General features: G+C 23.3%; 1 protein-coding gene across 1 annotated transcript in view; it reads right to left on the bottom strand.

The window, feature by feature from the left end:
* The window catches only part of LOC105619175 (dynein heavy chain 1, axonemal-like), a 166845-nt gene that overhangs the window by 13023 nt on the left and 141036 nt on the right, over positions 1-12786 (bottom strand). Inside the window, exons 34-44 of the mRNA XM_012200702.1 lie at positions 11722-11946; positions 11179-11341; positions 10829-10998; positions 10278-10486; positions 8167-8269; positions 4981-5106; positions 4790-4910; positions 3442-3572; positions 1783-1888; positions 662-816; positions 116-295 (exon numbers count right to left, since the gene is read on the bottom strand). Coding sequence (XP_012056092.1) covers positions 116-295; positions 662-816; positions 1783-1888; positions 3442-3572; positions 4790-4910; positions 4981-5106; positions 8167-8269; positions 10278-10486; positions 10829-10998; positions 11179-11341; positions 11722-11946 — 1689 coding nt within the window. The remainder of the gene's footprint in view (positions 1-115; positions 296-661; positions 817-1782; positions 1889-3441; positions 3573-4789; positions 4911-4980; positions 5107-8166; positions 8270-10277; positions 10487-10828; positions 10999-11178; positions 11342-11721; positions 11947-12786) is intronic.

Genomic DNA, 12786 nt, shown 5'->3' with positions numbered 1-12786 from the left:
TACTCGCCCTACTAACGAAATAATTTAGGTCGTATTATTTACCTAGACACCTCGTATATATATATATATATATATATATATATATTTATTTATTTATTTACAACTATATGTTTACTTTATCTGGTCGAAAATTGGGATTTTCTACATAATCTTTTAATTTATTGATAATTTCCTCCGTGATATTTTCCTTTTTGAAATGTGTCATTGTATGTAAAAAATGACCTGGATCTTCTAGCATTTCAATTCCAGGAGTCCAATAATCCAATATTTTCTCACCGGGAAGTTTTCCAGGAAGCTAAGAATGATCATTTACTTTTTAAAATTTATTTATTATACTAAAAAATTATTACTAAATTAAAAATTGTACTTTACAAATTCTTCACAAAATGTTTATTAAAATTATGTCCAGAGTTGAAATATTTTATTAAAACAATGCTAAAAAAGTACAAAATCATTAAAATAATATATTATTATATAAAATATGAATAAATAAATTGTAAAAATAATGAAAATTAATGATTGATGGATTACAATTGTACGATTATATAATTACATAAATATTACAAATTAAAAAATATTACTTTGATATTTGAATACTATTTAATAGTTAATAATTATTACATAAAATATTTGCAAAATTGTGTATATCTCTGAGTAAAACCTTGTTTGGTGCCACGTTGTTTATAATACACATTGCTTCGATCACTAAGAGTACTCCCATTGGCGGTCTTTTTATCGCCTTTACTTCCGTAATATCTTTCTTACGTAGTGCCTTTAAACTGGCTTCAGCAGCCTTGAGCATTGGCTTTACTTCACCTGTATATACGTATATGTAACTTATAGACAAACAAGCACAGTTAAGTTTCACATATAACAGAGTTGCTCGAAATCTTCTCTTAAATATTATGTGTGAAAAGAAATTTTTTGAGAAATACAATAGAGCATTTTGTGTCAAATATATTTTTCATACTTTTTTTTATAAGCGAGATGTTATTTATTACGCAATATATTTTTTACAGGAAAAAGAGTACATATATATGTGTATATATATATATATATATATATATATTCTTTTCTATATATATTTGTGTACATAAAATATTTAATTTATTTAAATAGTTTCAGAATATATAATATTTTTTAAACGTTGTATATTTTTTAAATAATTGAAAAAAGTGAACGATTTTTAAAAACATATATTTATATTTTATATGCTATAATGTATAGAATATGCAAAATATATTAAATTTAATTAGTAATAGTTTTGATATTAATTCACAGGCATTGCTTTATTAAAGTTTCAATTTTAATTTTTAAAATTAAACAAACTTTTCGTGGTTATATAAATCAATATAAAATTGTAAATCAATATATAATTCAATGTACATATATCCAAATTTTTACAAAATTTTTATCTCAGTTTATTAATATATAAAGCGAATGCAAATTACATATGCAAATTACACAATGTACACGAGCGAATTTGTGTACATTTTTACATTTTCACGAATTTTATAAACTTCATGTTGTTTTAGTCGTAAAATTCGCTGTTGAAAAATTTTGACGTTTAAACTTTGTATGAGGCAATATGTTTTCCCGAAAGCGGAACTTTCAAAGTAAATAACACGCGATACTTTCTTGGAGCGATATTCTGCTACAAGAATGTTATTTTCAATACATATATGCACGTACATACATGTCTGTTTTAAATAATATTATTTTAAAAATATTGTTCTTTGGGCTTTTGTAAGGATAACTATGCTTTGCAAGCATAAAACATACTCAAATCTGCTTCCACTTCATCTCTGATTTCTTTATTCTCTTCCTTTATTTTTGATACTTCTGCTTCTTGTTGCATAACCACCACTTTGGTTTTTTCTGCTTCAATCTGCAAGAAGCATATTGTATGTTAATTGCATAAAGTATATTTTGTGAAAAACAAGATATGAGTATCAAATACTTTACAATAATAAAAATCCTTGGTACACAATCGTCAATCATTAAATAATATTAACAGAATAGAGGAGTTATATATAGAAGTAATAATTAATTAAATAGTGTTTCCCACAAATATATCTAAAATTATTAATTTACCACAGAAATTTCAGATCCACATTTTGGATAATAAGAAATGAAAACTTCTAATTCAGATTGATATACAGAGAAATGATATAATATACAGGATGTCCATCTTATCTATACATATAAAAGAACTCCCCTTTAAAGGATTATCTCTTTTATATTTGTAGAATAAAATCAAATAAAAAATGAGTCATACAAAATTATATGGCCTGACGAGATACAAAATAGTAAATTATAGTAACATTAATTTTCGAAAAAAAAGATCGATTTTTTGTAATCAAAGGTTATGAAAGTCATAACCATTTCTTTCAATTTCTCATTAGAATGAAATCGATATAAAATAAAGTAATTGTAATGTGTGCATAATATATAATATATAAATAATGTAAATATGTATCACGAACTAAAAGGAATATGAAAATAAATTTGTGAAAGGTTTGTGTTATATATATTACTTCGCTTTTTCAAGTTTTCAAGGAATACACACGATCTCGTACCTTTATTTATTATCATCTTTTTCATATATAATACTAATTTATTACAAGTTATAAAAATGTGAAAGATTGTGATAATTATGCTTTATATGCAAATTATAAGGATACAAATTTTTTACCTAAAATAATTTATCTTTTGTTATACTTTTTTTTATTGTTAAATATTATTACTTGAACAAAATATTACTACTTGATGTGATGACTTTAAAATTACTGTATTTTTCTTTTTTTACTTTTTTTTATGAAATAGATTTTTATATAACTCATATGTATAAATTTTAATAAAGAAATTATTCTGTATGTTTTATTTTAAAAAATAATTGTTTATGTAACAATATTTTTTTTCAAGGCTAAAAGAGAGTCAGAATATTTTTATTTAATTACTCTTCATTCATTTCTAAATTGCGTATCTCATACTTTGTATTAGACATGTATTATCTTGGGATATGAATCTTACAAAAGACCTCTTATTCTTTTAATTTTATTAAAACGTTACAAAATTTTATTTAAAACTCTTTTGAATTAATTAAATTATAATAAAATTCTGAAGAAATAATCCTCATAAAGACTTTGAATAATAATAATTTTAATATAATCTTATTACAAAACAATAATGTTCCTTATCATAAATCTCCTATAAAATTTTTTGTGAAGAGATTTATAAGATACTCAAGAAAATTATAAATAACATTACATTGAAAAAATCCCTTTTACAATTCAAGATTTTAGGATAAAGCATACTAAAATAAATAACTTCTGTTACGAAATTCTTTACTAATTTCTAAGTTATATCTTTTGTAGAGAAGACATGAAATGAAGAAGTTTTTGTATGATTCAAAACTTTGACAAACTTTGAAATGCTTACTGTGTCTTGTGTAATCTCATGTATAATTCTTGCTGTAGCCTCTGCCGTTTTCTCTAACTCGAGCTTCATTTGTTTCAGCATCTCTTGTATGTCTTTCACTTCTGTTTCTATGTTCGCAAATTTATTTAGTCCTGTTCGAGAAAGATACGCATTACAAAGACCAAACTGTATGCTGATTTATGTAAATCAGATGAAGTAATTAATTTGCATTATTGTAAACGAATTGGAAGCGGTAAATTTTCATCATAGGCTCGTACAGTTTAAATAGATGCATTCTCATTTCGTCGGGCTGTTAATCAATACAAAGTCTTTAAAAGGACGCAATTTTCTCTGTTTTTAGCAACTTAATATGCTTATATATATTTTTATAATAACATTGTAAATGAAATTTAATTAATTAAATATATGATATATAAAAGATAATTGTATCTATCTTTCACAATAAATACAAATATTAAACATAAATATTAATATTTATATTAAGATAAAATCGAATTACTATAAAGAATATATTTAACATAGAATATAAGATAGAATAGTTTTTGGATGTATTTTTATAATAACATTGTAAATGATATTTAATTAACTGATAATTAAATATGTGATATATAAAATATGATATATAAAAGATAATTATATCTAAAAGATAATTGTATCTTCCACAATAAATACAAATATTAAATATAAATATTAATATTTATATTAAGACAAAATCGAATTACTATAAAGAATATATTTAACATAGATTAAGATAGAATAGTTTTTGGATATATTACACTTGCAGAATTACTGTACATTGAAAATGTTAATAAATGTATTAAGAATTATATGTAATAAGTACGGTATTAAGAATTGAGATATTTCATTTCCTGCCTTTTAACACGTGAATAACATTTACGACCGACACACAGAGCAAATCGATATTCCGAATTTACTACGAATTACGAGCCACTGTCAGACAGTCGACGTTAAATTTATAGACTGGAAAACTATCAGCGGTCATTTACCTTTGACCTATGAAATTTGTTACATTAAGATGTTATATTAAGATGATAAAATAAGAAATATATATTACATAAAATAAGGATTTTTATTTTAACAACTCAACTTGATAATTTTAATTAGAATCATATCGTATAAGAATTTATGATAAAAGCAATCTAATATTTTCTAAATCTTTTTTTTAACCCTATATGTTATATAATATTTTCCTTAATCTAGCTTATAAATATTAGAAAATATTTTAAAATATTATCTAAGTATGCATTTCACATTTATTAATATAATAAATAAATATATTTTATATTAATTTATTTTATATTAATTAATTAATTTCATTCTTACTCACCAGTGGATAAATATGTCATTGTAGAATTTAATTCATCTTTCTTCTTTTTTAAAAGATTACCATAATTCGATAGCAGTTCCAAATGTGATGCTGGAGAAACATAATTATGACGGTCCAGTTCCTAAGATGAATTATTTGTTACAACAATTGTAATTTCGTACGCTAGTAAAATGTTAATACTGCGTATTTACTTTTAAGAAGCGATCATTAGCGTCGATCACACTGTAGTGTATATACTTGCATATTTTTACGATAGACTGCAAAATATCATCCGAGATCGACTCTTTGATATCCGATAGAAAATGTGTTGCTATGCTCTAAATAAAAATATATTGTACTTTTCAATAAGATTGAATTTGCTCATTATACGTATAACTGTAATAATTTGCTATTAATCTTGAGAAATTACTACATTGGGGGATACGTAAATTTATGTTAAACTTGTGTATTAAGGTATGTACTGAATGAGATACAGGACAGCAAATTTTAGAAAGAATTTAATTTTAATTGAGCATTGAAATAGTATTTTTTATAGATAATTTAAAATCATTAGATATAAACAAGATTTATAGTGTATAAAAAAAATTAAAATTGCTTTCTATTCTTATTATGGAAGATATACTTATTACTTTATCAATGTACGTAATTTTATTGTGCTTTTTGCTATTTTTGTATTACACATAAATAAATGATTTTTTAAAGATATCACAAAAATTAATTTTTAAATTATAATCTAATAACATAACTCCTAAAAAAATTTATCCACATGATATCACGTTTTGAAATGACGCTCGAAATATTTTAGCTCATGAACGCAAAATGGATTAAACGCGGATTACATTTGTGCTCACATTTGGAAATTAATTTACTGAAAGAGATTTCCGGAGTAGATGGGAAGTGGAGTTCTAAATTCATAATGTCGCGAAATTACTAAGACTACGTTTCGTTATTTACTGCAAATAAAAATCTATGATATATGTAATATATTATGAACTATAAATTTTTAGTACTTGCAATGAGTAATGAAACGAATAGTTTAAACGTTGCATGTTAAGAATCAATTTCATTACACTTATCATTAAAAGCACTTTTTCATCTTCTAATTCAATGTAACAATATGTGCAACTTGTACACAAAAAATAAATTTTTAAATTTACATTTAATAATATAATAAATAAATCGGACTCTCAATATTTAAAATAATAATAATAAATAAATTTCGAGGCTAATGAGAATCAGGGCGGAAAGAGTTGCGCACAGTCATTAATAAGTAAAAATTATTTCATAATATTTTTCTTTATTTCAAAATCTTGAACGTTTCTACTCGCTTTCGTAGTCATCCTCAACAATATAACAATACCGTTATATTTGATATCGTTCAACTCGATCAAAAACATTAAGCGGTCCGTTCTGAATGAGTCACTCTCAGATTTCCAAAACTGTAGTGGATTCTCGAACGGAGCACTCAATATAATTCAGAAGCCTTGAATAAATTTTTGGATTTCCTTAATATAATTATAATTTACTTATAATAATATAATTCGATAATTCACTTTAATTTATTAATGACACGTGTTGCGGATATGTATAACGAAGACAATACGTCCGTGAAGTTTTACATGTCAAATAATAAGACTTTATATTTGATACGCGGAACCTCACGGATGTATTGAAATTGTCTTTGTTATAAATGCCCGTGACATGTATCATTAGTAAAGTGAATTATCGTATAAAAAAATTCAAAAATTTTTCCAAAGCTTTTGAATTATATTGAGTGCTCCGTTCAAGAATCCATTACAGTTTTGGAAATCTGAGAGTGACTCATTCAGGACAGACTGCTTAACATTTTTGACCGAGTTGAACGGTATCAAATTATTATATTACTGAAGATGACTACAAAGCGAATCGAAAGTTCAAGATTTTGAAATAAAGAAAATATCAACATGAAGAAATAATTTTTACTTATCAATAACTGTGCGCAACTCTTTCCGCGCTAACTCTTATTAGCCTTGAAATTTATTTATTATTATTATTTACATTTAATGTCAAACATAGAATATCTAATATATAAATACGTCAATAAATTTTTTCCATATAATTTTTTTTAAAATAATTGTAATTATTAATTATTTTATTTAAACTTGAAATAACAATATAATATTTTTTAAATTTTAAGGTTCATAAATAACTTTAAAAATAAAAATAAATATTATTGTTACAGTTTACAAACTTAATTTATTTGTTTATTCATTATTTATTTACATAATTAGTATAGATATTTTATTAATAATTACATATGAAATATTTTAAAAATATTAAAATGACAATGAATTACAATTTAAGTATACATTTCTTTTTAAATAACTTTTTAGAAATATTAAAAATATAAATTTATTAATATTATTTATATGATAAAACAATTAATTTATATATATATATATATATTTATATATATATATATATATATATGTATACATATATATAATAATTAATTCACGAAAGAGAATTATTTGATTGTATCAAATAGAACAAAATCTTCAAGTTTTCATATTTAAATAGATATACTTTACATATTTAATTATTTGTTGCACATTAAAACTTTTAATTCTTTTTAAAATATCAATTTACAAAAATCTAACATTACTAATTAAGTCCATCAATTGTCTATGAGTATTATGATAACAATCATTAGATTAAGTTAAAATTACAATATAATTTATATCAGATCAGCATATTGTTCGTCACTTATTATTCTTAATTAAAATAGTGTATTAGTGTAAGTTCTAATTAAAATAAAATAAAATATAAAATAGTAGTTTTAAGATACTCTTTACCAAACTGTTAATTTTCTAATATTTTAATAGAGGAAATTTTATATTGAATGAAAATTCTGAATATCGCATACATTTACGATGTCTTATATTTTTACATTTTATTTGTATATTTGTTGTTTTACTTGTAAAACAACAAATAATGCTCGTTTGGCATACAAAAAAAGCGCAAGTTAAATAACACAGTCGTACACAGCACTTTTTCACAAATATACTGCAATATACATTTACTGAATACTAGAAAATTTAAAAAAAAGCCAGCTCAGTATCTCCCATATTATTATATTAAAACTTTTTAAAAACTTTTAAATGTTGATATGTTAATTATAAACTTAAGAATTATATTGAAATATATATATATAATTCTTAAAAAAAAATATATATATATATATATATAAATAACATTTAAAAAGAATCTACATACATGTAATCAACATATTTAAAGTAGACATAATATTGATTTTTGTTTAAAGGTACTTATAATAAAAAAAATTGTGGAGACATATATATTTTTAGTTATGTCACACTTTATTGTGTTGTACAAACCTGAAGTGCGGCATCCGACCAGGGGTAAAACCAATCAATAGTACAACAATTTACTAGTGCCGGGAATTGTCTGATGCGAGCGCGAAATGTATCTTCAATCGGACTGGAATATTGAAAATGTATTAAGCTAATTAGAAATTTATGGTGAGGTATGTAGATTAAATTTATTTTATTTTATGCAGATTAAATTATAGATGTTTTATAATTAAGTTTAGAATCAAATAGCAACATGAAAAAGTAAATTATATTCTCTAAAAATTTATAAGTTTAATGTTTCACAAATATTCTACAAATGTTCTCACAATAAACAATTTAATTAATATGCTTTGAATTTAATTCAATTGATTTATTTTCGATGTATAGTTTATTATACATATTAGATAATGTTTCAGCAAATCTCCTTAAACAATTTGTTGCAGAAAATTCGTTAAATCCTTTCAGACTATATTCTGTAGATGCTTATAGTTCAGAAAATCTTCTATACACATATACTGTTTAATTATTATAGTTTCATATATAAATATATAATAATAATAATACGTTTCATATAACATTTTATATATGATATTATTATACATAAACTTATTAAGTAAAATAAAACAAAAAAGTCAAAATTTTATTAAAAAATTAAAAGATTAACAAATAATATCATCATTTATAAAATTCCTTATGCTTTAAAATATAAATATTAACAAAAAAACATAAAAATATAGTTTAAGAAAAAAATAATCTTGATGAAATTATTAGAAAAATCATAGAAAAAAGAGACCCATTAAATATAATATATTATAGATTTGTGATAAAATTTTTACGAAATTGACAATTTCAATATTAATCAATCTCTCAATCGTGAACGACTTGCACATTCTATGAAAAATTGACTAATATCAAATGGAGTACTGTCTATGCAAAGAAATTAAATTTATCGATCAATAATCTATATTTTCTCATTGGCCTTTCTGTCATTTCCATATTTTATCTATCTACCAATATTGAACGATTTATAATTACTTTTCCATTGTTGTCAGAGTAATTCCCTTCGATAATCCTCGATATATTATATTCTCAAGAGATATTATATTCTCAAGAGTCTCTTTTGAATTAAACAACAATATAAACTTGTTGCATATAATCATATTAAGAATTATTATTTTTAATATTTATAATTTATAATTCAATAATATATTAAAAAAAAATTTATTTTTACATTAAAAATCTTAAAAAATAGCTTCTAAATTACTTTCAATTTAGCGAATGAATTATTAAACAAATTTTAATTCTTTTTATATACTTTTGAAAAATACTCTATTTGCATACTTTTAGTAATTTAAGCGATTAAAGATTGTATAGGATACAAATGTAAGTGACTTGGGACAGTGCAGGTAACTTAGGACAGCATTTTTATTAAATTTAATCATGAATGGATTCCATGATTGAATTTAACAAATATACATGCTGTTCCAAGTTACTTTCACTGTCCCAAGTCATTTACGATATTTAATTTGTTAAAATTTGAATCCATTGGTCCCAAAGTTCCATTACTTTTAAATATTTATTTTAATAGATTTTAATGGAAACTTATGCCAATATCATTTGCGCGATATTTATCATATTTTATTTGATGTGATTACTTTTACATGACTTAACTTCATGATATATGTAACGCAAAATGAAATTAATGATTTCACGGATACTAAAAGCTCTGTGACATTCGATATATCAAAATCTATTCGTCATAAACGTACAAATCTCGCCAGTGAATCTTTACCGTGGATTTATCATCGTGACAAACAATATTTCTGCGTGAATCGAGTATTGCGTGTCTAGTATTTTATTAGAATTATTGGGAAAAGTCATGTTTTCCTGCTTCTGCAAAAACTTCCTAACATCGCATAAATCTCATTAATTTTCCAGAAATACTTATGTCCAGAAATACTTTGCGATTATATCGCGATTATAATGGTTTCATTTAAATTATGTTATAAATTGATATAATCTTCTATAAACACATAATTCTATATATAATCTATAAATATAATTATATTAATTTGCAACCTGAATAAATAATGCCATTAATGTAATTTATAACAGACATTTTTCAATAAAAATACCTCATCGTAATGACACCGTGGAAGTTGCTTTTGACTGTTTTCTGATAAACGAAGAAAAGGTTACTTCTATTGATTTGAAATCCAGCCTCTTGTGCTGGTACTTGCATTGCTTGATATATTTTGTTCATTTCATCAGTTTGATATATGTTCGGTATATCTCCATTATTTAAGATATTGTTTAAATCCTCCAGCATTGAATCATTCGTTATCTACAAGATAACGTATAATTTTATGGAATATCTCTGAGATACAGTTTAAATATGAAAACGGAATTTCGTTATCGTAAACGCAGTTATCTATAAATATCTATAAATATATATAAATATCATAAATAGTGATTATTGCAAGTAAATTATCTTCTTTTTTTTTCTTTAAGAAATTTTTCATTAAGATTGTAAAATATTTCTTTGAGGTGCATTTTAATATCAAATATATCCTTTTAACAAATGCAGTAGCATTTATTCATAATATACAAATTAAAATAAGTGACAAGAGCACTTAGAAAGTTATACTTTTTCGTTTAACTCCACATTTTCTGATCTGCATTTTACATGCATGTCAGAAAACAAAAAAACAATAGATTGATTTTGTAATCCTGCTTTTAGCATTATGTTTTTGATGTCGTCTCGCCAGTCATGAATTGTATAATCTTTATTGATTTCAATCTGATAACAATTGTATTCCTTGATATACGATGAAAACTTTGTCAAGCTTCGACGTCCTAATAAGAACAACAATATATTCTGTTCCGTATTTCCAGCGGATACAATATAAGTTCTTAAACAGAGGGATGAAGACGCATATATAAGAAAAAATATATACATATAATATAATACATAGAAAATAAAGATATTATTAATTATAAAACATTTAAATATTTTAATCTTAAATTATAATCTACCCGATCCACTTATTCCAAGCAGTAAAGCATTTCCTCCAGGTTGTCGAAGTATTCGTGTGATTCTACAAATATGATTTATTGCATCTTCAAAAAATATTAATTGTATCGGTGATGTCGTTAAATCATTATAACTGTCTAAATTATCAAGTAGAATATTTCTTATCTATAAAACATATAAAAGGATAATATATGTAAAGCAAAATTTTTATAATTGTATTTAAACATTACAATTATATTTGTTAAAGAAGTGTTATAAGATATGCAAAAAATCTAAATTTTAAATTAAGTTTGCATTTTAAATTATAAGTGTTATAATGTCCAACGGCAATAATTGCACATACAAATTTAAAAATATTAAATTTTACATTAACTGTTTATTATTATTTATTGTCAGACTTTTATTTATTATTAAGTATTGTTGCAATTGTTAACTGTTAGTGATCTTACAAGATTACTTATAAATTATTACTTATAAATTATTATGTTATGTTAAATACTAGGTATGTGTTAAGTTATGCGTTAATTTAAATAAAAATGAATTACTTTTTCGATGTCTGTTATCTCTTCATAGTCTCCTATTATATTACAAAAATCGCTATAAAATAATGGTTTCTTTCCGATAATATCGTCCACGTTACAATGGAATTTTTTCATCAGTACATCGCATAAGAGCTGATCAAACCATTTTTTATCATCGTCATTTATAAAGCGATCGCTGAAGACTCGAATATTTTCGTGATACCAAAGTAATAATAACTTTTCGCGAACCTATATGATGTAAAAAAATATTAATCAAATGTGATTATTGACACAAACATTATTTAATATATATAAAGCAATTTCTATAGAAATTAATGAATTGTATAAGAATACGAAAGATAAATGTCGATTTTCAGTAGATATAATTTCATAATAACACATATTTTTGACAATAAAACATACGCAAAGCATTTAATTTTATGCTAACATTATATGAATAAAATACCATATAAATCCGATTAAAATAATCTCTCTTTTCAAGAAAATTGCAAGCAACGTTTATCGATTAATATATACGTGGAGTGACCTGCTTTGTCATGTATAAAACTACTAGAGCAAGATTATTTTCTCTACTTATTGTCAAACAAATTTACCGTTTTTTATATCAATTAGATAATAATGGTATATATTGAACGATACTCATTCAATGCCAAAACTGTAATGCCTGAGTTAGAGCCAAAGATTTGTCTGACCATACACGTACTTTAACTACTTATCGACAAGTGCGTTATTATCAAATTACTTTTTATTTTTAAATAAAATACAATTAATTTTTAATTTAGAGATATTTAAAAAAATCATATGATATACAGAATTCTTTTCGATTGAAACGCATTTTGGTGCTTTGATGCTTAATATCCTTTGTAATTATTTTCCTTTTCTGTAAAATATGCGCCTTTTGTTGGATTAGAAACGTAATCATAAATATAAATTATATATTAGAAATAACATCATCATTAATTGTCTATTTTTTTATTAATGTTAATAAGCATTTTTTTGCAATATATAAATACTGCAAAAAAATGCTCTGTGTATATATATATATATATATATATATATATATATATA

The sequence above is a fragment of the Atta cephalotes genome, assembly GCF_000143395.1.
Source record: "Atta cephalotes unplaced genomic scaffold scaffold00019, whole genome shotgun sequence".
Classification (NCBI taxonomy): domain Eukaryota; kingdom Metazoa; phylum Arthropoda; class Insecta; order Hymenoptera; family Formicidae; genus Atta; species Atta cephalotes.
Note: the sequence above shows the minus strand (reverse complement) of the source record. Positions and strands in the feature narration are given on the sequence as shown.